Source organism: Saccopteryx leptura, chromosome 13 (assembly GCF_036850995.1).
Source record: "Saccopteryx leptura isolate mSacLep1 chromosome 13, mSacLep1_pri_phased_curated, whole genome shotgun sequence".
Taxonomy (NCBI): Eukaryota; Metazoa; Chordata; class Mammalia; order Chiroptera; family Emballonuridae; genus Saccopteryx; species Saccopteryx leptura.
In genome coordinates, this window is record NC_089515.1 from 18,092,004 (window position 1) to 18,118,334 (window position 26,331).

Sequence of the window (26,331 nt, forward strand, 5' to 3'; positions counted from 1 at the left end):
CCCTGTCCGGGAATCGAACCTGGGTCCCCCACACGCCAGGCCGACACTCTACTGCTGAGCCAACCGGCCAGGTAAATAGCATTATATCTTAAAGATGCTACCACATCAGGGAAACAAATGTCATTTTATGACATACAAGACCAATGTTCAAAATGCATAATAGGAACAGCAACTTCCACAGACGAGCTTTTTAATCAAGAAAGTAAGACATGTACACTCATCAATTCTATTACTTTCTTTGTTCCAGATGACTAATAAACAGAAAATTTTTACAAGTCTTTTTTCTTTCTGCTTTATGTATCCAGTATAATAAAATCTCTATTAAATCCAGTAATAGGCTTAAAGTTAACAGGAAGTCTACAGTTTCCCCTTACAAATTGAGTAAAAACGCTAGTTCCCAAGTACCTCAGTATTAGAATTTGATCCTTGGCTTCCCTACTTCATGAAGCAGGAATTAAAAAAAAAAATAGTACAGAGGAATAATTTCTAGTGTTTCACTTTAACATATAGTTTTTATCTATAGGCCCCAGCCTAAATCCACACATGTACATATAGATAATATACTCTAAACTCTATTCCTGTCTCTACTTATATTCCCCAATAAAAATTAACTTCCTTAATCTTAGGTAGTCCAATGTACACGTAGTTATTTTCTCTTGGGTACTGTAAGAATATAGCATGTTTGTAGTTTAAAAAGTTTTCTAACTTGCTTTGTTAAAACACACAGTAAGGCCCTGGCCGGTTGGCTCAGCGGTAGAGCGTCGGCTTGGTGTGTGGGGGACCCGGGTTCGATTCCCGGCCAGGGCTATAGGAGAGGCACCCATTTGCTTCTCCACCCCCCGCCTCCTTCCTCTCTGTCTCTCTCTTCCCCTCCCGCACGCAGCCAAGGCTCCATTGGAGCAAAGATGGCCCGGGCGCTGGGGATGGTTCCTTGGCCTCTGCCCCAGGCGCTAGAGTGGCTCTGGTCGCGGCAGAGCGACGCCCCAGAGGGGCAGAGCATCGCCTCTGGTGGGCGTGCCAGTGGATCCCGGTCGGGCGCATGTGGGAGTCTGTCTGACTGTCTCTCCCCGTTTCCAGCTTCAGAAAAATACAAAAAAAATAAAATAAATACACAGTAATTAGCACTGCAGTCCCACACACAATAGTAGAATCCTAACAGAAACACTAGCATGAAAGTGAAACATCACTTAATCAAAACGCCAAGCTAAGCAAAGTATGAATGAAAGGATGACAAAAATTTATTAATGACCTGTAACATAATTGGTAAAATCTAGAAATGCACATTTACTTACGTCTCTATAGTCTTTGGGTTGTTAATAAAAATGTCACATCTGCAATGATGGGGTGGTATACTGAATAATACAGCAACTGATCTTTAAAACTGTCAATAAATCAGTGTCATAGAACTTCAGGGAAGAAAGGACCTTGGGGAGTATGTAGTCTACCCTTCATTTTACAAAAAAGAATGGTAAGGGATGTAGAGAAAATGTAGTGAGATCATATACATGATTTCTACAAGATAAAAAGACCCAACAAATACTGTAGCACAACAGAACCCAGGTGTGGTACACTATCTCATACTCTTCCCATGTCTTCAAATTAAAAACATATATTTTTTAAATCCACACATGCACTGAACAACCCATAAATTTCTGAATATAGGTCTTAACTGCCGATACCTCAACCAAAGAAACTGAAGGGCAAAAAAAATTTATATTTTTTAAATGCTGCGTATCATACTATATATTTTCATCCCAAACCTCCCATATCACAACAAACCCTAGACCCACACATAAGCACAAACATGGCATATTAATCTTATGACTAATTATTTTTTAAATTAAGTTTAAAAAATACAGAATAGTCTTGAAGAGGAAAGAAGCCAAACAAGAAAACATAAAGTATGCTTTAATGATGAGTCAAGGGAGAAGAGTGAGTCCGTTCTGCTCCAGTGATGTCATACATGCAGAGAAGATTCTAACGTTTTGAGCTCTACATGTGATCCACAGGAGCTTCAGGTTTTCAGTATCAATTAGTAAGAGTCCCCAGTCCTGCTGCTTTCCTAAGTGATGACCCAACTACTTGTATGTTGTTCCCCAAAGCCTTCAAGCAAAGGTAGTTACCCAGAGATCGCTCTATCCCTCTTCAAAATAAATATTCATATATTTTCTAGACAAAGCCTTGGGAATCAGGAGAAAAAGGTATCAATTCCTTTCATCAATGGAAAAGGTAGTATTTGTTAATTTTCTTTTTAAGATGAGCTTTTGAAAACTTCATGAGATGAATTCTTAGAATTCACTGCCCTGTGGAACAAAACCATTGGAAAGACAGCCAGACACTACCAAAAATTTTTTAAAGATGGAAATCAACTGAGTACCTCCAGACAAAAAGATCTAGGGATCTGTTCTGACTGAAAAATAGCATCTTTCCTTTTTTTCTTTAAAAGTTTCCTTACCTTTACAGAATAAAATACTACTCGGCCATAAAAAAAGAAGGAAATCTTGCATTTTGGAACAGCCTGGACGGACCTGGAGAGCATTAAGCTAAGTGAAATAAGCCAGTCAGAGAAAGACAAGTACCATATGATTTCTCTCATATGTGGAATCTAATGAACAAAATAAACTAACAAGCAAAACAGAAACCGATTCATAGGGAACAGACCAACAGCTATCAAAGGGGAGAGGGTCTGTGGGGCTGGGTGGAAAAGGTGAAGGGATTAAGCAAAACAAACAAAAACAAACTCATAGATAAAAGTATGGTGATTTCCAGAGGGTAGAGGGGGTAAATGGTGATGGAAGGAGACTTGACTTTGGGTGGTGAATACATAATACAATCTACAGATCAGACTGTATACCTGAAACCTACATAATTTTGTTAACTAATATCACCCCAATAAATTCCTTAAGAAAGGAAAAATATTCCTTTAAATAAAATAAAATAAAGTTCCCTTACCAATTCAATCTTACCACTAATTAAGAGACATGGTCTTCCCCCTTCATCCCTAAACAACTAACAGACTATGCCCACTAACCTCCTAGTCTACCCAATAATATTTCTGGCCCTTTAACAACACCCTTAATTCTGCTTTATATCCTGCCTGAGATATTTCTGATTTTTAAAAATTCTTCTTGGATCATCCTAGTTTAAAACTAGCCCAAGATTACGTACAGCACGTAGTTGCAGGTACGTACATATGCTTCAAAGCCTCTCAGTTTACTCTACCTCTAAATCCTAGACCTCTCCACTTAATTATCCTAGCAAGAACTTCTTTGGTTGTCTTTCCAGATTCTGTTCCTTCCCTTCCACACATATTCAGGTTATGATTCCTAGATTTTATTGTTTTAAAAGGGCCAAATCCTCAGGGGTGCTGGTAAAGGAACCCATTTGGTTGTTCAGTATTACTCCAGATTTGGTATTAGAACACCGAGGTCAGGAGGCCCGGCACTTCTGCCTGAGTACGTGCGCCCTCCCTCTAGCTGTCTTTTCTAAACCTCCCCAGCTTGCTACCTGTTGGCAGTGCTGGTGTTGCTGCTCCCGCTGCTGTGTTTCTGTGCACGGCTCAGCCTCCGTGAGGGCTTTGAATGCTGCAGCCGGGGGCTCGGCATGGAGGGAAATGTTGAGGCGTAGCCATGTTCACACTCTAAAGAGACAGCAAGAAAAAAAAGATATGATAAGAGGAACATACCCAAATCCATGAATCCAGAGATCTTAAGTCACTGCAGTAACAGGTTATTAAAACAGGAGAAGAAAAAAAGGTCATCTTTTTGTACTCTTTTTGGTTGAAATTCCCAGTCCTTACCTGGATATCAATCTTGTGATAATACATGCAGACCCAACCAACCTCCTGGAAGGTATATGGATGCTTCTAAATCAAGAAATTTATCCCTCTACAAAATCCTTTTCTCCAAGAATTTTTTTTTTTTTCCCTGTATTTTTCTGAAGCCGGAAATGGGGAGAGACAGTCAGACAGACTCCCACATGCGCCCCAACGGGATCCACCCGGCACGCCCACCAGGGGGCGATGCTCTGCCCCTCTGGGGGGTCGCTCTGTTGCGACCAGAGCCACTCTAGCGCCTGGGGCAGAGGCCGAGGAGCCATCCCCAGCGCCCGGGCCATCTTTGCTCCAGTGGAGCCTCGGCCTCAGGAGGGGAAGAGAGAGACAGGGAGGAAGGAGAGGGGGAGGGTAGAGAAGCAGATGGGCGCTTCTCCTGTGTGCCCTAGCCGGGAATCGAACCCGGGATTTCTGCACGCCAGGCTGACGCTCTACCACTGAGCCAACCGGCCAGGGCTCTCCAAGAATTCTTGACTTAAACATCCTAATATCTGAGCCTGGTTACCATTCATCTCAATGATTTCACTTACTTCAAAATTCCCCTTTTCCTTTAACTCTCCCCATTCTAGAAGATGTCACTCTAAGCCCCAAATTTTCATATACTTAAAATAATTCAATCACCCTAGTCTTAGGACATTTTCTCTCCTGACACACAATTCCCAAAGTTCCTACTCTTCATACTCCATCTCTTCATATCTCCTTTAGCATCCATTCCATGTCAACACACCTCAGTGGATTTTCAGAGGTCCCTTCCTCACAATGTGTGTCCTCCTCCCTGCCCTTCAGCAGGCATTCCCTTCCTTTGTTCTCAGCCCTCTCTCCCTCCTCCATCTGTGCTGCACCCGCCCACCATTCTTCAGTTCTTTCTGTCCTCTTGCCTTCCAAGTCGTCAGATTCCTCCACACACCTCCACCCTACACACCCTTCCTCACTTTCCTGAGGTTCACCTGCCCCCCCCACCCCACAGTGGTGGGATCCAAATAATTTAACAACCAGTTCTGTGCCCTAATGACCATTTTAAGTATAAAAAAAGATATACCAAAAAGTAGTTTATTATTTCATCCATTTAATAAATAAGAATAAAAGAGATACACAAAACTAGATTGAGTTTAAATATATATATTAAATAATACCTGACAAAAAAACAATAAAACTGTTACTTAAGATATTTCCATATTGCTTCTTGATTGGCGTCCTCACTTGTAATTTTTTTCACCTGTGGACCGAATGGACATTACTACGGGCGCTTAGAATACGCTGTTGCGCAGATGGATGTTAAAAAGGAGTAAGGAATGTACATTTATGATTTCCACATTGGGCGGCTGCCCAGGCCTTAGAGAGAACCCTGATTACAGATGCCATTTTACAACTGGTTCACGGAACTCAACAAAAAATTAGGTATCGGTTCTGCCAAACTGGTGGGAACCCGCCAAATCCCACCACTGCCCCCACACCTTCCCCCTCTCCAGACCCGCCAGCTCTCTTAGCTCCGAAAGCCTCCCTCACTCCCGCCTGCCTCTCATCCTCCTGCACTCACGAACCTTCATGCGCCTCCCCCACACAGATTCAGGCATGCGCACCCCTCTCCTCACAAACTCACAGGCACAGCCACCCTCGTTCGCGTACCTCACCCCCACAAGCAATCGCTTGATGTACGCACACCCCTCACACGTCCACCCATATTCACGCGCACGCACCCCGCTCCATACGTGCGCCTTCTTCTCTCTCTCTCTCTCTCTCTCTCTCTCTCTCTCTCTCACACACACACACACACACACACACACGCCTCCTCACAGGCGCAAACACCCGCACACACGCGTACTCACACAGCCTCAAGGCGCATCGCTCATCACACGCGCGCGCACCCCCCTCATAGGTGCGCCCTCTTCACACACACACGTCTCCTCACATGCGCAAACGCCACACGCACACGCGTCCTCACACGCCCTCAAGGCGCATCTCTCGTCACGCGCGCACCCCCCTCATAAGTGCGCCCTCTTCTCACACACACACGCCTCCTCACATGCGCAAACGCCACACGCCCACGCGTCCTCACATGCCCTCAAGGCGCATTGCCATCACATAAGCGCGCACCCTGCTCATATGTGCACCCTCTTCACACACACACACCTTTTTCACATGCGCAAACGCTATCCACACACACGCATCCTCACACACCCTCCTCAAGGCGCATCACTTGTCACATGCGCGCGCGCACCCTATGTGCGCCCTCGTCACACACACACACACACCCACCTCTTCGCATGCGCAAACGCCACCCGCACACACGCGTCCTCACCCTCCTCAAGGCGCATCGCTTGCGCGCGCACCCTCCTATGTGCGCCCTCGTCACACACACACGCACACACCTCTTCACATGCGCAAACGCCACCCGCACACTCGCGTCCTCACACACCCTCCTCAAGGCGCATCGCTTGTCACATGCGCGCGCACCCTCCTATGTGCGCCCTCGTCACACACACACACACACACACACACACACACACCTCTTCACATGCGCAAACGCCACCCGCACACACTCGTCCTCGCACACTCTCAAGGCGCATCGCTTGTCACATGAGCGCGCACCCTCCTCATATGTCCGCCCTTGTCACACACACACCCACCTCTTCGCATGCGCAAACGCCACCCGCACACTCGCGTCCTCACACACCCTCAAGGCGCATTGCTTGTCACATGCGCGCACACCCTATGTGCACCCTCGTCACACACACACACACACACCTCTTCACATGCGCGTCCTCACACACCCTCCTCAAGGCGCATTGCTTGTCACAGGCGCGCGCACCCTCCTCTGTCCGCCCTTGTCACACACACACACACACACACACACACACATCTCTTCACATGCGCAAACGCCACCCGCACACACGCGTTCTCACACACCCTCCTCAAGGCGCATCTCCGGTCACACGCGTGCATCCCTCACACACGCGCACACCCTCCTACGTGTGGCCTCTTTATACATGCACCCCTCCTCACGGGCAAGCCCACCCGCACACAGGCGTCCTCAAGGCGCATCTCCCGTCAGTCACACGGGCGCCTCCCCTCATGCGCGCGCCACTCTTCGCACTCGCGCCGCCTCTTCATACACACACGCACACACACGCCTCCTCACATGCGCAAACGTCACACGCGTCCTCACACACCTTCAAGGAGCATCTCCCGTCATACGCGCGCACCCTTCTCATTCGCACGCCCTCTTTACGCACACACACACACACACACACACACAAACCTCCTCACCTGCGCAAACGCCACACGCACACATGCGACCTCACACATCCTCAAGGCGCAGCGCCCGTCATACACGCGCACGTCTCCTGTGAGACGCGCGCATCTCCCGTCATATGCGCGCACGCCCTCCACACACACACACACACACACACACGCCTCCTCACATTCGCAAACGCTACACGCACACACGCGTCCTCACACACCCTCCTCAAGGCGAACCTCCGTCACGAGCGCCTTCCTCATATGCGCGCCCTCTTCACAAACGCACACACACCTCTTCACATGCGCAAACGCCACACGCACACACGCGCCCTCACGCCCCTCAAGGCGAACCTGTCACATGAGCGCCCTCCTCATACACGCGCCCTCTTCACATGCGCACCCCTCACATGCGCAAACGCTACGCACACACCCTCCTCAAGGAGCATCTCCGGTCACATGCGCACCTCCACACGCACGAGCCCTCTTCACACACGCAAATGCCACCCGCACACACGTTCTTACACATATACCCTCCTCCCAGGCGCATCTACCGTCACACGCGCACCCCACAAGCGCGCACCCTTCTTCGCGCGAGCGCACCGTCGTCATACGTGCGCCCTCTTCACACACACACCCCTCCTCACATACTTAAATGCCACACGCACACACGTTCTTACACACATACCCTCCTCCCAGGCCCATCTACCGTCACACGCGCACCCCACAAGCGCGCACCCTTCTTCGCGCGAGCGCACCGTCGTCATATGTGCGCCCTCTTCACACACGCACCCCTCCTCACATACTTAAATGCCACACGCACACACGTGTCTTTACACACACAACCTCAAGGCGCATCTCCCCTTACATGCGCACACCCCTCCCCTCACGCGCACCTCTTCGCACACGTGCACCAGCTCACACGCGCACTTACCTTAAACGCGCACACACCCCCCCTCCCACGCGCACACCCTGCTCACCCGTGTACCTCCCCTCACAAGCGCAACCCTGCTCACAGGCGCACCTCCCTCACACCCCTCTTCGCACGCGCACCTCCCCTGCCACGTGCACACTCACACGCGCACACCCCTCCTCACTCGCGCACCGCACTCCCCGCGTGGAGCAGGAGCGCGCGAGCTCTGGCGGCGGAGGAAGCGGCGGGGCCCAGCCGTTACCTCGCTCCCGGCGCTCCAAAAACTCGGCCGCCTCCAGCAGGCGCTGCACGTTGATCATCCGCACCCGCTCCATGGGCACCGTGGTAGCGGCGAGGGCCTTTCCACGCTCCCTTCCCCCGCCGACAGGAGGCGCCGCGGGAGGCTACAGTCCGGCACCGCCCCGGGACATGTGCGGCAGGCAGGCGGGCCAGTTTGGCCGCGGCTCCGCGCGCTGTCCGCCGCCTCCGGCCCCGCGGCGAATGCCGCCCCCGCTGGCCCCGCCGCGCAGCCTGCAGCCCGCGCGCGGTTTGTTTACCTCTCCGCGCGAGCACGGGGGAGGGGCGGGAGCAGCACCACGACCCGCCCCCTCCCGCCCCTTCCTCTGCCTTCTGGGAAATGCAGTCCTGTCCCCTCGTACCCAATGCACGCCGGGAGTTGTAGTACGTGCACCGCTTTAGTGCTCCTGCGTTCTGCCGAATCCGCAGTGGCCCCTGCGACGTATAGTCACGCTTAGCTTCTCTATCCAGAGTAGAAAGACTAAGAAGTTATCTGGACTATGCTTTTATCAGGGAAGGATTTGAGTGAGCTGAGTGTCTAGTCCCGGGAAGCCCTTTCTCAGCGACTCCTGACGGGTGCCCAGGAGCTGGAGCATTCTTTTTCCGAAGTTTCACTGCTCTATCCCCCTACTACTTTCTCATGTAACTTCGGTGCCTCAGTTTCCCCCTCTGCAAAATGTGCTTCTCGGACAGCACACACAGAAACACTTGAAAAGCCAAAATCGCTGTTCAGAAACAAGGGGAGATCCCATCAGAACCAGAGAGGGCTCCATAAGGCCCTCTCCCACCTCAGTTTACACGCAGAGGTAGGTGTTTTCTAATCTTTTGTTTAAAACTCCATTCTCCCCCTCGGCCCTCACTAGTGATTTTGGAGACTAGACTATCTCTCTGGTGCTGCAAGTGAAGGACATAATTCAGTGGGCTTGGTGCTGAAGTCACACAGGTTCAGTTCAAATCCTGACTGCTACTTACACTAGCTATGTGGACTTTTCAAGCCTCATTTCTCTCATTGGTAAAATGGATATAGTTATTTCACTTATCCAAACATCGAAGGCCGGCCATGTGCCAGACACTGTACTAGACATAAAGTGTACAGTAATGAGAGAAACAGAGATAGAACCTGCTCTCAAGGAGTGTATAGTCAGTAGGGCTTATTGTGAAGATTAAACAAAATAATCCAGCACTTAGTACATGACAATAAGTGAGCTATGTTTTCCATAGAGAACTAAAAGCAGTAGTTAATGACAAATGGGACCATGTTAAAAGACTGTCAATGGCTGCCTTCAACATCACCCTCTTTTCCAAGTCCTCATTCTAACAAGTTCTCTAGACCAGTTTCTCACTTCAGCATTATTGACATTTGGGGGCAAATAATTCCTTTGTGAGTCAGGGAACAGGTGATCTGTGCACTGTGGGATGTTCAGCAGCTTCCCTGGCCTCTACCTGCTAGATGCCAGTAGCACACCACCAACCCTCAGGTGTGATGTCCAAAAATGTCTCCAGACATTGCCAGATGTCTTCTGAGGTACAAAATCACCCCCAGGGGGAGGCAAGGCAGGAAGGTCATAACTGTTGAATGCTCTAGGACCAAGCTGGGAATTGTATAAACAGTCATACTTGTTCCCCGCCCTGATTATTTTAACCTGCTGGTGGACATCCAAAAAAACAGGAAGCTCTTGGTGAGGGGAGAAATTCCAGTGGCTACTGCAGAAAATACCATTTCAGGATGAAAATCTAACTCTCAAAAATGTCATGGGCTTCATACTGCATTTTAATATCCTCTCTTTTTCAAAGTGAACAAGATTTCCAATGAGGTCAAAACAGCACAATTCTGTCAGCCCTTTTACATATTATACTTGGCAACTCATTTGAGAACCAAATAGATGTTCCATTAAGTACAGAGAGACCCAAAATGAGGTGTTCACAAGCCACAGGAGAATTAATTTTTTGGTAACAGCTTCAAAACAGGGACTATGCTTTTTCAGCTATTGGCTAGGTCACTTCAGATCTGGGCTTTCCCATTGCTGTCAGTAACAACCACCCTCCACCCTCAAAAAGGGACATACTGGGCATGGGAAGAGTAGAATAATTTTTTTTTTAAATGCCTGTTCACTCAGAACATCTGTTACTTGAGGGTAGAAATTATTAGTTTGAAAGTTAGTTTCTACTGTTTGTAGAACCCCATTAAGCTTTAGATCCCAAATTGCTACAAGCTACCTGAAAAATTTAAAAGAAGTAGTTTTATGATAAATAAAACTCTACCCAATGGGATGTGCAACCAGAAAAGAAAGTACAAACTGAAAACACACATAGATTCAAGATGGATTTAAATCCATAGATCAGCCTGACCTGTGGTGGCGCAGTGGATCAAGCATCGACCTGGAACACTGAGATTGCTGGTTCAAAACCCTGGGCTTGCCTGGTCAAGGCACATATGGGAGTTGATGCTTCCTGCTCCTCCCCCCTTCTCTCTCTCTCTCTCTCTCTCTCTCTCTCTCTCTCCTCTAAAATGAAATAAATAAAAATAATTTAAAAAAATAAAAATAAAATCCATAGAATATAAGCCCTAGCAGGTTATTAAGAGAAAGCAGGGCGCTTGGTGCACATATCTGGCTTTCTTAAATTGACCTCCAGATGAATTAACCAGCCCTTCTTTTAGAGCCATGGCTGAGAGGGAGGTGAGGAAATGGCAAGTAGGGTGAGAGCCACCAAATTATATATATATCCGACTTTTTCCTAATAGCAATTGAAGGTGCCATTTTTTCTCCCTGCTCTGGGTGACTCTAGAATTCGCCACAAGAGCCTCCTACAGCACAGAGCTTGGAGCCATGAATCCATTTGCACTAACAAATACCGATGGGGAGGCTGAGGGAAAGCATGGCTCCCAAAGTCTACTGACAAAAAACACCTTGAAATCTTACCTATAGTCTCTGGTTCTGTTGTCTCTCGCAAAGTAGCTCTCTTAGGGAATCTCACTGAAGATGGAAAAAGTCCCCCAGAGTCCCCCAAGCCTATAACACACACGGCCTGATGGGGACAATCTGCCTTCTGGAAAAAGCAGGCAAAGCTCTCTATTCTTAGGGGTCCCTTCCCTGCACAATTTACTCGATGGAAGATTTTCAAATGATTTATTGCATATTCACAAACAATGGAGGAGACTGGTCTGTGTTATATCTTTTCTGCAGATAGAAGAGATGGAAAAAGGCAAAGTGACCATGAGATGAAGCTACAAGTCCAAAGTCACTGTGTTGGTGACACCTGGGGCTTGAGAGAACTTCACTGTAATTGCAGGGTGCTTACTGTGCAGGGGTACTGTTTTCTGCAATTATCTTTAAGGATGGGGGCTGCAAAGGGTCAAGATTGAGGACAGGGGAGGGTGAGTCCTGAGTTCCTAAAAGAGAATCCTGACAGTTATACATCTTTCCATCCCCCACCCCAAAATGACAACCGCAGCCTCCTCCCCTTCCCGCCTCTTAGAGCCCAGAAACGTGAAGAGCAGCAGAAAACCTCTCCCTCCGCCCAGTGTGAGTCAGCTTTGCCTAACTTCATGCGTAAGCTCTCTTCAAGTCAGCGGCAGCTCAGAGCTGCGGGTCTGTGTGCAGCCGAGATAAATTTGGGTCTAGAAGGGATGACGTAATGCTAAACCCGAGAGGTAGCTGCTGCCTCCCAGAGCTCCAGTCGCCAGGGCTGTCAGCCGACATCCCAACCACAGGGAAAAGCACCAAGCTACCCAGGTGCCTGAGCTGGGGAGAAAGGGACAGAAAGGATGCCGGAATGAAAACAGCAGGGGAAGGCAGTATTAACCTGAGCTCGCCCAATCTAGAAGTTTGTTGTTTTCTAACTTCAGTTTTCTGATGTGATCAGGCCATGGAAGAGACTCAAACAGACGCACTAGACTTGCATTCTGGTCTGTCTCATCTCCCTTAGAGAAAAGGGTTTCTTACATTTTATTAAATGGCCCTTACTACAACAGCCTATTTCAGTGATTATAATGGATGTTATTTGTTAAGCTCTCAAATGTCCCTGTACTTTTTTTTGCATTAACTTTGATCCAAAAAGAAATCTGCATTGCAGGACTCAATTAATATTCACATCTGAAAGGCTTGCTTACTCTGGAGAACCCCACTTGGGGGTGCAATGATAAGGTATTCTGGAGGATTTTGCTAGGTCCATGCCAAGTTTAATGTTCCCCTAAATAGCATTTCATGGTTTATTTCATATGTTAATACCATAAAGCATAATGCTCAATCCAGTCTTCATTTTTCAGATGGGAAGACTAAGGCTCAGAGAGGTATAGTAACTTACCCAAGGCTACACAGCTGTCTATCAAATAAGGGTTAGGGCTCAGGCCTTCAGACTCTTGCCTGGTGCTCTCTACCCATCTCTATAATTCTTCTTCTGGCTGACTCATGTTTTTTAAAATATATAAATAAAATGGAGTAAGTTTTCTGGTCTTCTAAATTTGTAGAGTTCTACTCCTTTAAACATCAAGTTATATTCCAAAGGGATTCAAGGCCTGCTTTTGTTTTCTGTTCAAGGCTCATTCGTCCCTAAGGAAAGGATGGCCTCAGAATCAGTTCCTCTGCTGGTGACAACCACATGCCATGAGCTCAACCTCATACTACACCACTTTACATAAAAGACCACCAGACATAAATAATGTTTGTTGTATGGTAAGTACGTAGTCTCCTTCATTACAAATGCCTCCCAAATAGTTTTTTCAAATGCCATTTCATCATTTGTCGCTGTAGTCATGTATTATTCCCCTTTAAATTGTGGTTAAAATTATTTATAGCAGTAGATTTTGTGACTTTTAGCTATCTCTGGCATGTAGCCTGGTCAGCCATGGTATGTTCTTCTTCTGAAACACTGCTCATTCCACGAGTTCATATTTTGTTTAGGATATTTGCATCTATATTCAAAAGCAAGATTATACAATAAATTTTGGCGGCATTTACTGGGTTTTGGATGCAATGACCTGTTCTTTCAAAGTTAGATGAAACTTGATTTTAAAAACCTTAAAAAAAATAAGGGTTCCAGAGGCCTTCCCCGGCTGCTAAAAGGATGCCCCACATTCTTGCCATAGCCCTGGGTAACCCGCCATCCCCTGCCAGGAGCCTGCCCAGAGTCTCCCTGCCCCCACCTCCTGGCATAACTGCTCCCTTCCAGGCAGCAGAAATGTGTGGAGGTCACTCCTAAGCCCAGCCACGGCTCTGGACATCAAGTCACACAGCCAGCCTTGCTGTCCTTGCGGCTGCACTCTCAGCTCTAGGTGCACCATTTAGAATAAAAATACCAGGTCCTTGACTGCCCAAGGACACCGGTGATCTTGCCGTCTCTTCCAACACCGGCATTCTGATTCTGGGATTCTGGGATTCTCCAGTGATTCTAGAATAACATGCCCCGCTTGTCTACTGGTTGTGATGTAATGAGAGCCAACTATGTGCACGACAGTCACTGGTTCATTTCATCGTTCCAGCACATCTCTGAGATTCCCGTTTCACAGAGGAGGCCCAGAAAGAAAGATTAAGTGATTTTCCCAAGGTCATATAGATAGTGAATGGATTCAAAACTGGGTTTTCTAACTCTTGGATCCCACAGCATACATCCCAGTGTGTTTAATTGGACAAGGTCAAAAATTTGGTTAGGGCAATGGTCTCCACCAGAGGTAATATCTTCCCCCTAGGAGGCTTTGGAAACATGTAGGAGTATCTTTTGTGAGTGTCGCAATGACTTGGGAGTTCCACTGGGATTCTGTAAGTGGGAAATGGAGATTAAATCCTGGGGTATTCTGGCCTGTCCAGGCTGTGGCACAGCGGATAGAGTGTCGGACTGGGACATGGAGGACCCAGGTTCTAGACCCCGAGGTCGCCAGCTTGAGCGCGGCGGGCTCATCGGATTTGAGCAAGGCTCACCAGCTTGGACCCAAGGTCGCTAGCTCGAGCAAGGGGTCACTCAGTCTGCTGTAGCCCCCCGGTCAAGGCACATATGAGAAGTCAATCGATGAACAACTAAGGAACCACAACAAAGAATTGATGTTTCTCATCTCTTTCCCTTCCTGTCTGTCTGTCCCTCTCTCTGACTCTGTCTCTGCCACAAAAAATAAAAAAATTAATAAAAAATAAATCCTTGGGTATTCTGCATAAGTTTGCACAAGAACTATCTCACCAATAGCTCCCTTGTAGAAAGATACTAGTTCAGAAGGTTAAAGGCAGAGAACTCATCATTCATTCAACAAAGATTCCTTAAGCATCTATTATGTGCTAGGCACTAATCTGGATGTTGAAGATAGTAGAATAATGAAAAGAACTACTTACGGTCTTGAAGGTGCTTGTATTCTAGCCTGACACACTGATGATAAGCAAGTAACATTGTTGTAAATTGTGATAAGTTGGAGAAGGGATAAAGGATAAGTGAGGTGGGTAGAAGGATTAGGGAAATCCAGGGGCTAGGCCAGCTTCTTCAACTTTGATGAACACACACATCACCTGGGAATTGTGGTACAATAGGAATTGTGGTGAAATGCAGATTCAGATTCAGCAGGTCTGGGTTGGGGCCTGGGAGTCTCATTTCTGACAAGCTCCCAGGGGACACCACGGTTCCCCATCTCATCTGCAGACCACACTCACTCCAAACAGTAAGGGTAAAAGGCCACGCAAGGAATTGGGATTTTATTCTAAGTGAGACAGAAAAGAAACTATTGAAGGGCTTTAAACAAGTAACAGGCTGGCCCACGCTGTCACAGTGGCAGCCAAGGCCCACAGCTCATCTCTGCAGTTCACACTTGCCTCTCTCCTCTGGCTTCCCTGGCAGAAGCCCTTGGCTCCCAGCATGGGCCAGACCAGTTGTCTTACGAGCTTGGGTGCCTTAAGGAAACCTAGTACAGTCTGACAGGGTACTAGGTCACACCCCCCACACACACCCTAGCATGCAGAACCACAGGAGCCCTACTGGTTGGGTGAGTTCTCCAGGAAGTGCTGGGCAAGGTAGTACTGCACATGCAAGGAGCAACACCCTAGACCAGGGGTCTCCAAACTTTTTACACAGGGGGCCAGTTCACTGTCCCTCAGACCATTGGAGGGCTGCCAAATACAGTGGTCCTCTTTCAGTGACCACCAATGAAAGAGGTGCCCCTTCCAGAAGTGCAGTGGGGGCTGGATAAATGGCCTCAGGGGGCCGTAGTTTGGGGACGCCTGCCCTAGACCATCGCCCTACAGAAGAAAGGGCCCTATCTGGCTTCAGTGTCAGCACCCAAAGGGCTCTGGAAGACGCTGGCTGCCTCCTCTCTGGCCTAGGATGAGTGGGAAGTAAAGGAACTTGCTCCAGGGAGGCATCCCCAGGGGGCCGCTCAGCCTAGACTTCAAACATTCAAGATTCCATTGCTTGCCTCTTGCTTCCTGAGGCTTCTCCCAGAGCCCTAAGTTCTAGAAAGAAAAACCTGCATTTGAGTCTCTGCTCCACTCTTTGTTAGGATGTGGACTTGGGAAAGTCAGCCAGCCTTGAAGGCTGAGGCTTTCCTCATCGATAAAATGAGGATAATTATAGCACCCTCCTATTGGATGGTTGTGAGGATTTCATATAATGCACTTGGCATTGTGCTGGCACATAGTAACTGCTCAGTAAAAGGGGCGCCATTATCACTATTCCTTTGGAAACAGAGATTTCTCAGCAAGCCCCTTGGACACAGGTTATCAGACTCCCAGGAGACAGACAATTATTTATTAGTCTCTATTTGTCTATCACATGCACTGGAGTGTAGAACTGGATGCCATGATACTGCACTTTGGAAGCACCAAGCACAGTGCTTGTCTCCTGGCAGGTTATAGAAATTATTTAGTTGAGCTACATTTTACAGCTGGTGGAAAGAACGAAAGAAAGTTGTATGCAAGGCTCTCAGACTCTTGGGAGTCAGGAAATACGGTAAGGATGGTCAGTTGTGATGAAGATAAGGAGGAGATGACAGAGGACACCATAAGGTTATTCTGGGTTCCTGTAGAAATAAAAACAAAGGCCACAGAAGCTCCCACTTGTCACCCATGGCCAGAACAGAGCAGTCCTCTATTTTAATATGGCAGTACCTTTATTCAAGCAGTCTTGCTAATGGCAATCAAGATACAGAGTAAAATATCACCAAACAGTACTTAACCCAAGTCCCCTTTCATTAGCTTTCATTCGAATTTCTCAGCATGCCTCTCCCTCAGGACAGGTTTAACTTTCTAATTTTGCTGTGTTTAAATTTCCTTAGCAGACAGTGGAGTTGGATATTAGAGATATGGGGCCACGGGCATGTTGTATGAGAGAGTTACTTGGTAGGAACACTGGTAGGGACAATCCTCCAAGTAAGTACAGGATGCCCCAATCTGTAAAGAACTGAGAGTAGAATGTGTTTATTTACAAGGCTGCTTAGAAGGGACTTGGTTCCCTAAGCTCATGGAAAAAAGAAAAAGTTGGATCTGTACAAATTATAAGGACTAACACAAAAACATAAATGATCTTAAACATGGAGGGGAGGCTCGGTTGAAGGGGGGATGCACCAAAGACACACAACCCAAGTCAGATGCAATCCCACCTTGCTGAAGTTCGCTTTAAGACAACTAAATTTATAAAACCTGGTACTAGAATAAACACTCCATAAGGAAAAAGACTATACTCTGGGACCTAGCACAGTGCCTGACATAAGTAACACGTGCTCCTTAAATACCAGTTTAATGAATTAAAGAATGAACTCACAGAATAAATTAGGGAGAATTCCTGGCATGCAACGTAATTCTACATTTTATAAAAGTATTTGCCGCAAGGGCCTTTGAAAGAGAGTTCCTCTAATCTAAAATTTTTTTTTAAAGGATCTGAATTACATCTATTTCATGGAGATGTATTGCTCAAAGCAAAAGGCACCTGAACTTTCAAAATATTTCATAAGCAAGGGGCCCAGCACAGCATTCTGCTGAGATGAGGAAGCAAAGAAGGAACTTCCAGCTCAGGAGGATGGCGGCAAATGCCCATTATTTTTGGCCAGAGAGATCAAGTCAGCTGTTGACAGCTTTAACACCTCCAGCCAGTCCACCCAGGGACAATGATATCAGACACAATTACTTCCCTTTAGCAGAAGAGCCAGAGAGCAGGTGTCTGTCCCTGCAGAACTGAAGCCTCTCTCTGGTGTGAGCCCAGAGCCCCACCCTCCACCTCCAGAAAGAGGCCCCTCTGGGAAGATTTGAATTCCTCCTCCTCAGTTAAGGCTTGGGTAGCCATCCTGTCACTGTCACTGCCTTCTCACTCCCTAGCCCCAATATAAAAGAAAATATTTTTTTCTAAATGGGAAATTCAAATTACCTTCATTTTGAAAGACTTGAGAATGTTGCAATGACCTCTGCAATAACCGGACACACCCTAGAATCAGTAAACCAGGTTTGAGAAGTGCTGACTTTATGAGCACCTGACCTGTAAAACAGAAGCCCAGTTTGGTGCTCTGCCTGGGACCCATTCTCTTGTCGGGCAGGAGAGAACACAGCCCAGAAGGACCTGGTTCTGCCTGTGCTGTGTCCTCTTGAGAAGCCACTGTCCCTCTCTGAGCCTCAGCCTCCCCATCTGGATAGTGAGGAAGATGGATGCTCTGTGACCTCTGAGGCTCCTTCTGGCCCTGAAGCTCTGTCCTACCACCTGCCTCCTTTCAAATCAAAACCCAAAATGGAGCGGAAGGAAGAATGGGAAAGGGAAGAGAATAGTTCAGAAGACCAGACGTCAATAAACCTCCCTCCATTTCTGCCTGTTTCCTTCCTTCTGCAAGAGGATTCCCATTTCTCCCTAGGCTATTGCTTTTTTACTCCTTTTCCTTTCTCTTTTTAAACCCAAAAGCCACAAAACCATAGCTCACCTTCCCTGAACAGGTCACTTGGAAGCCAGGGCAGCCAGGGGTTTGGTGTGTCAGACCTGGCATTCTGGTGGTATCTAAGTGAAGACCAGGCCAGGGCAACCATGTGCTCCTCCTCTAGAAACCCAGTTTAAATCAATATTTATCTAACTGTATTTATAGAAAGTGGTGGTGGTAGGGAGGAGGGGGTGGGGTGGAGAGACAGGGGGATCTAAAACAGAACAAGCCACAATGACTGATGCAAATCTTTGTGGCCAATTCGTTTCTGCAAGGCCGGGCTTTAAAAAAAAAAAAGGCAAAAGACCCAGCTTTTGATGAACCTGCTGTTGGCTCCAGTGCCATAGCAACAGCCTCAAGTCCTCTAATATGTCCAGAGGACGGACTTGGGAAAGGCAGCAGGAGGCGGGTGGTGTTTCCTAGGAGCGTAAACTTGAGTTAGGGCCAGGAGCATTGAACAACTCTGAAAAACAAGAACACTTCCCTGGTTGGCTATTCTGTCTCCAGCCTCTTCTCAACCTTCTCTAAGCAGGGTGTGTGCAGGAAGATCCTGGACAATCAACAGAGTGTTTCAAATACCAGCTCTGGTCCAGGTTGCTGGGTGACCTTGAGCAAGTCATTTCACCCCTCTGGACTTCATTCCTTGACTATAAAATTCATATCTGCATATACGGTTAAGACCTCAGGCTCATTCTGGAATCAGAGGCCTAGGTTTCAAACTCAGCTCTGCCACTTACTAATCATGTGACCTTTGGGTAAGTTACCTAGAACCCCTGCTCCACTGTAAATGGGTGTAACACAATTGCTTGTGCCATGGGGTTGTTGTAAAGATGGGAGGAGTAATGCATGTTTAGCCCCATACTTGGTATATGGTCAGGGCTCAATAAGTCGTAGCCAGGATTGATACTATGTAATGCATACAACAGTAGTTGTTGCAGCGACATGCTGGCACCCTCTTCATTTCCTTCATTTTCACCTCCAGACTTTTGCTCAGCCATCCTCAGATAAATATCCCCATTTCTGGGTATGTTTTGGTCAGAGATGAAAGGTAGGTGAGCAGCCTTTGTTTTCCTTGCTGCTGATAGAACATCCTTTTCTGCCCAAACTAGGAATGCCTCAATTCAGCTTCTTCAACTTCCTAAGGCCCTGCTCCCTTTCCCTGGGTCCCCTCCACAGTCCCTGGGAGCTCCAGATTCAAAGAGCCACAACGGCATCCTTGAATGTCTATTTCTAGCACTTAACCAGTAGGCAGAGATCATATTTAAAACTAGAAAAGAGTTGAATCTGGGAACATAATTTAGGATGCAGAGGAAAGGAGCCTCATTTAGAATGTCCTTTAGGCCTGACCTGTGGTGGCGCAGTGGATAAAGCGTCGACCTGGAAATGCTGAGGTTGCCGGTTCGAAACCCTGGGCTTGCCTGGTCAAGGCATATATGGGAGTTGATGCTTCCAGCTCTTCCCCCCTTCTCTCTCTGTGTCTCTCCTCTCTCTCTCTCTCTCTCTCTCTCTCTCTCTCTCTCTCTCTGTCTCTCCCTCTCCTCTCTAAAATGAATAAATAAATAAAAAAAGAATGTCCTTTATACAACTCCACCAAAAACAAATATCCCACTCCACCCCCAGCGTAAATCAACCCAGAGAGTTTTCAGAAAAAAAGCATTTGCATGTATGTAGTAGGTGCTCAATGCATATTTGTGGAATGAATGAATCCTAAGACACGTGCCATGCAGAAGTGTGACCTGCTTGAACATTAGTTGCCATCAAAACCCTCAAATTTAGCATAAGTTGCCCTAGTCCCCTGCTCTCTAAGCCAGTAACTGAGTCATTTTCAGAGTCACAGCTGAAATCAGTATGTACTTTCAGCTCTCCAGGCCTTACCTATTCTCTCCTTGCAGGCTCTGATCTTTACAGCTCAAGGGCAGTCTGCGTGGATTATGGGAGACATCCTCCCTCCTTGGAAGAGATCAGCATATCCAACTCTTCTCCAAGTCTTCAGAAAGTCTGTCATGTGTCCCCTGGCCTAACCTGATCACTGTGCCATAGAAAATAAGTGAAAAATCCAACCAATCAAAGAATGTATATTAAGTGTCTACTATGTGCTCAGTGGTAGGTTATATGCAACAGTGGCATATACTGATAAACTGACCTTTTCCCTTAAGATGCTAATCATCTCCTTGTGCGGATAAGGCTAATGCACAGGAAGCAAGTAGAAAATGCTTGGTACTGATTAGCAAAGCGCAGAGAAGTAGCTATTTATTGAGCACCTACTTCCCAGGTACTTTAAATGGTTAAAGGGAGAGCTTCATTTAGCTGTTCAGCAATGATGTGAGGCTGGTGCTATTGTTACTTCCATTTTACAAAAAAAGGAAATGGAACCTCAGAGAGCTTAGGTAACTTGTGCCTAAGGTCACACAGCCAATAAGCAGTGAAGGAGGAATTTGTTCCCTGCTCTGGTGACTCTAAAGCTTTCATTCTCTTAACCACTCCGACTTAAAAAATAGCCAGGGGAAGCTTCCTGGAGGAGGTGGGAACTGACCTAGGTCTTAAAGGGTAGATAAGACAACGCACCTAACCCCAAGGGAGTAAGAGAATGAGGGCATTCTAGCAAGGGGAAGAGTGTGTGTCAAGCACAGAGGCATGGCTGTGAACTCTGCATGCTGGTGGACCTGCTGGACAGGAGCGGAGGAGACTGTCAGGAAGGCAGGGTGGGGCCAGCTGATACCACACCGCAGCAGCTTCCTCCATTAGGAGGAAAAGGCTTCTCCTTGGCCTGTTCATGCCCCGAGGAAAGTACCTCACCTCAAGCCCAGGTAATCCATTCCAGAGAGCAACCCATGGCTTCTAGTCCCATGTAATCATTCTCCATCTTAAGTAGTGTTCCTAAAGTCACCTTCCCCAGACACTGAGAAGCCCATTTCCGTCCTCCAGACCTTTATTTGTTACAGTAGTTTCCACTTGCCTACCAAACAGCTTTTATGCACACTACATTCCTTTGTGAATCCTTCTTTTTCTCTACAGTTTTAACATTTTCCAAAACAGAAAGCAAATACTTATCGGCCAGTCCTAATTTGCTACCCCTCCAGTGGACACCAAATGGATATAGGTGATGATGCCAGAGGTTATTTACTTTTTTTTTTTTCTGAATTTGTGATGAAAGGGTCACAGCCTCCATGATTAATGTTTCTGGAGGCCGTTGAGATCCTTAACCTCAACTCATTCACATCAGATGGAACTTCAAAAGAATGTACCTGCACAGTCTAGGGCAGGGGTCCCCAAACTGCGGCCCCCTGAGGCCATTTATCCGGCCCCCCGCCACACTTCCGGAAGGGGCACCTCTTTCATTGGTGGTCAGTGAGAGGAGCATAGTTCCCATTGAAATACTGGTCAGTTTGTTGATTTAAATTTACTTGTTCTTTATTTTAAATATTGTATTTGTTCCGGTTTTGTTTTTTTACTTTAAAATAAGATATGTGCAGTGTGCATAGGAATTTGTTCATAGTTTTTTTCATAGTCCGGCCCTCCAATGGTCTGAGGACAGTGAACTGGCCCTCTGTGTAAAAAGTTTGGGGACCCCTGGTCTAGGGAATCCTTGCCTTGCACAGAGGCAATACTGGATGACTTAACTTGGATCCCCTCCCCCCAAGAAAACTCACCATATCTCCTGGGAATAATTCAACACTGTGGCCACAACTTGGTGAGCACTCCCAGTACGGAAACCTCAACCAGGCAATGAAAAGAAGTTCCAGAGACAATGGAAAAAATAAGGCAAGCTCCTACCGAGTAAGTTCTTTGCAAACACAGTAAAACGGAACGTGTGAACTCATAACCAGGGTCTATCATTGCATTTCGGGAAGGTCTTACAGAACCCGAAAAAAAGACTGGAATAGAGGCTCAACAGCCATCGCCAGGGAAAAGACCGTTCCTTTAAGAAGGGATTGTACCAGCTGGCCGCACTACAGCTCCCAGAGATTTCCTGGCTTGCCTCCTGGCCCCACCCTCTGTCTCTGGCCTCAGCAACGCGTGACGTCATAGGAAGTTGCAAGTGGCGATTGGCTGAACGACGCAGCTAGGTCAAGTCCAGTCAGAGGAAAGAAGTTTGTCTCCATGTGGAAACCATGTGTCTCTAGCTGGGAGGGGGAGGAGGAGGAGGCGGAGAAACTAAGATCAAGTGATTACAGGGGAACTGGCTGAACTGAAGGCGGGGAGGTTGTGCACCTGAGCCGGCCAGAAATGCCCTTTGCAGTAGTGACCTAAAATGAAAACCCCAAAACTTGCCCAACAAACAAAACTTGAGCCCTCTCATTGTCATAATAATTAAAAAGCCAGGGACCCTGCTTCCTTCCAAAAACTGGGGATCTGGGAAATGCTGGAATCCTATTGGAACGCCCAGATCCTCATCCCTCCTCCCAGCAACTGAATGATGTAAGATTTTCGGAAAGCGGGGCTCTGAAGCAAAACAAGCCCCGCGCGCGCGGAGCGACCCGCAGTGCCCGAGCCGGGAGCACGCACGACCCGCCCCCCGACTCGCGTTATTGCTGTGCACACGCGGACCGCCGTGACGCGCGGGCATTGTGTGCAGCAAGCAGAAAACAACGGCGAGCGCCGCCAGCGCGAAGAAGCGCCCCCAATAAAATGAGGCAGATGTAGGGCCCGCGGTTTTCCGTACCCAGGCCGGGGGAGGGGGGAGTGGATAAAGTGGCCACCGAGGGTCGCTCCAGTTTGCAAGGGGGATAATAGAGGGCCCGGCAAAGGGTCGCCTGTAGTTTGCTGGAGGTCGCCCTCGCCTGTGCGAGCTGTTGGGGAGGGAGGCGAAGGCCTTGAGCGGGGTTCCCGTAGCCCAGTCGGGCACGTCGCTGAGTCCCACGCTCTCGGGGAAATCTGGGGGCCGTTGACATCACGTCATGCAGAGCCAAACAGCGGCGGCGAAAAGAGGCAAGAGCTAAAAATACTCCCGCGGAGAGCCGGCCGGAGGTTGGGGGTGGGGGTCAAGAGACTGATCACGCACTCGAAGTTGACTTTGGGGCGCTAAATTTCCGAGCCCCTCTCGGGGGCTGGCGGACGCCTCGGGAGAGGGACGGGGGGGGGGGGCAACTAGGCTCTCAGCCTCGGGAGCCCAGCACTGCTGCTGCTGTCCCGCCCCGTGCGGGGCAGCCGGGCCTGGCGCGCCCAGCCCTCTGCTTACGTGACTGGTGGCCACGCCGGAGCCCCGGCACGGGGTAAACAAGGAGGTGGAAGCGGCCAGGGCGGCCGGGGTGTGGGTTGTGCGGGGGGAGGGGATGGGGGTGGCGGCGGAGGTCTCCGATTGTCTGCGGGTGCGAAGGGGTGACGGGACGAGGTGGAAGCTTCAGCAGCCTCCTTAGTACACCTTCCTGGGGAAGGGGGGGGGCAAACCAGGTTTGCCACACACTTCCAAGGTGCCCTCATAAGGTGCCCCCCGCCGCAGGAGCCGGCGCCACAGGACAGACTCCAGAGAACCCGGGACCCGGGGGGGGGGGGGCAGTTAAAGAAATCGCACCCCTCCCCCCTCCAACAAAAGCAAACACACCAAACAAAACCACGTCTTCAATCCAGATCCCCACCAGCTCCGGCTTCTCAGAAACTACCCTCCTGACGAATGCACAACCACCACCCCCTTCGAATAATCACAATCTGATTCAGCTACACAGCCGGCGATGTGCCTTTCTCGAAACCCAGGCAGGCACTCTGGGGAAACAAGAGAGAAGAGAAAGAAAAGAACGCACCACCGACACCCCGACACAAATCCTTGTTTCTTTGCCTTACAGCTTCTGCACAATTGCGCTACCAACACACGCTTACTTTAACCCTGGAGGCCTGAGGTTTCGGTCAGCTAAGGTGTTTTTGTGTTTGAGAGTGGTTGTTGTTGTGTTTGGGGAGGGGGGTTTACAAGATCTGACACGTTGCAATCGGACCATTTTCTCCCCTGGCTCATTGATCTTGCTACTTGTTCGGACAGATTAAACAGACTGGTTTTCTCTAGTCTGTCGTTCTATCTATTCCGGTCCCTTCCCCCTTCTCGCAGCTATTATATCTGAGGACCGTGCTGGAGACACCGCACACGCGTGCCCCCGTTAGGGCGCAGAGTCGACTGTCTGGGGAGGGCTGGGGGACCCGGCTGGCAGGGGCAAAAATGAAACAAACAAATACTAAAAGGCGGCCAGGCCGGGGTGGGGCTCCCAGCACCCCCCACCCCAACACATCGCTTTCTACCTGAGTCGAGGGTGGGAGAATGGGGGTGAAAATCGCCCAGAAAGGCGTTTGTCTTCCTAGTCCTGCGCGCTCGCTCGGGAGCGGTCTCCCAGAAAATAAAGAAACCGCACACAACAGCCCACACCTTCTTCCCCAACTATTGTTTGCTGCAAGATCCCAAAGTTTCCTTCTAGCTGCGCCCCCCCCCCCCCCCCCGCCAAGTTCCCCCGTAGGACCGCGGGTCTCGGGCGAGCTGCTGGCGTGCTTAGCCACACCGGCCTGTTTCTTAGAGGGGGGGGGGGGCGGTGGTGGCACCCCAGGGCAACAGAGGCGCAGGGGCACGGTACTGGAGGACGCGATGGCCTGAGCCCAGCTCTGCTGCGAGAGGGGAGGAAAAAGCAAAGTAGACAGGAGGGAGAAGCGGAGCCGAGCCAGCCAGAACCCACGCCGTAAAGGGCTTTTGGTGGCTGCTGTTGTTATTGTTGTCCTGTGTGTCTGTGTGTTTTCTTTCCGAAACCGCTGAGCGCTGCCTACGGTTTCCAACTTTTGGCTTCTAATCCTCCCCACCCCACCCAGGAGCGAGCGACAGAAAAACAACACTTGTCTGCCCGAGAAGGCTCCGGAAAAAAAAAAAAAGGAAGAAAGGCGACCTCGAAGAGATGAGCTCTCGGCTCAGTTGTCAGAAAACAACAACACTCCCCTGCTCCACCGCCGGGCGTTCCTCCCAGCCTCCGGGAGACCGACAGACAGACGCACAGACAGACCCCCCTCCCCCTCCCGCTCGTCTTTGTTACATCTTTAGCAGCTTTGTGCGTGCGTGTCCTTTCTCCCGTGTCATCGGCTTTACTGCCGAGTGCTGGATGTGTGTTGGGGGGAGGGGGACGCGGGCCGAGCAGGCAACAGGGGTCGCCCAAGTGGGAGAGGAAGAAAGAACCGGGAGCGGAGGAGGAGGGGGGCCCCCAAACTTACTTTTGTTTTCTTTCTCGATCTGCTCCAGGTAGCTGGCGGCCTCGAGCAGAATCTGCACGTTCTGCAGAAAAGTGTTGATGTGCTTCTCCATCGAGTTCTCGCTGGTGTTGAAAATGTCCGAGAAGGGGCACCTGAGCTTGGCCCCCGGGGGTTCCTCGGGCTGGGCAGGGGGCTGGGGCGCGGCCACGGCCGGGGGCACCGCAGGGGCCGGCCCCGCGCCCTCGCAGCGCGCCTCCTTGCGTGGCCGCCCGCGTTTGCCCATGGAGGGACTGGGGTCCGCCGAGCCTGTCCTCTTCTAGGGCTGACGGCCGGGCTGAGCTCCGGGCCCCAGGGGAGACCCGGCTGGCTAGAGCGGAGGAGACGCCGAGGCGAAGAGGCGAAGAGGCGATCTGACTTCCCGAGCCTCACTGCGTGCACTTGTGTGCCTGAGTGTGAGTGTGTGTCGGTCTCGCTGTGGGTCTGTGTGTATGGGAGATTGAATGAACCTACAGGACAGACGGAGGCGCTCTGGCGACTGGGTCCTAGTGCGAGCCAGGCGCCAACCGACGGGTCAAAATAAAAGGTGGAGACAAGCGAGGCAGGGACAGCCCTGCACGTCCTCTTTCCAAATCTTACCACAGTGTAGAGCACTGTATTTTAACCAGAATGGAAAAAATACTCGATTCCTCTGATTGCACCTGCATGAAAACAAACTACTGAACTATTTTTTTCTTCATATAAAAATAACACCTCATAAAGCATCCAGCACAATGGTTGGCATGTCATAGGTCCCCAATAAATGGTAGCAACTATGACTTTTTTTAAAGCTCAATAAAAGAAAGTCACATGTAATTTGAATTTCTCTCCCCCAATACACACACGGGGGGGGGGGGGGGGAGCAAGGCCTTGTGTCTTCAAAGGGCCAAATGCAGTCCCCAGGCCAGCAAATCCCAGGTTACAAATTTACTCACTCTTTCCTTCTTCCTTCAAATGCAAAGTTCTTTTCCAGGAAGGGGAGGAGATGTGAGCATCTCT

At 49.0% G+C, this 26,331-nt stretch overlaps 1 protein-coding gene across 2 annotated transcripts in view; it reads right to left on the minus strand.

The window, feature by feature from the left end:
* The window catches only part of MXI1 (MAX interactor 1, dimerization protein), a 101,259-nt gene extending 75,466 nt beyond the window's left edge, over window positions 1–25,793 (minus strand). Inside the window, exons 1-2 of one of the 2 annotated variants that reach the window (XM_066354989.1) lie at window positions 25,318–25,793; window positions 3,508–3,640 (exon numbers count right to left, since the gene is read on the minus strand). In XM_066354989.1, the coding sequence (XP_066211086.1) occupies window positions 3,508–3,640; window positions 25,318–25,579 (395 nt within the window). In that variant the 5' untranslated portion in view covers window positions 25,580–25,793. Of the gene's footprint in view, window positions 1–3,507; window positions 3,641–8,244; window positions 8,550–25,317 lie in introns of those variants that run through there. The other variant, XM_066354990.1, reaches the window with a different exon arrangement.
* Between the last annotated feature and the right edge of the window lie 538 nt (window positions 25,794–26,331).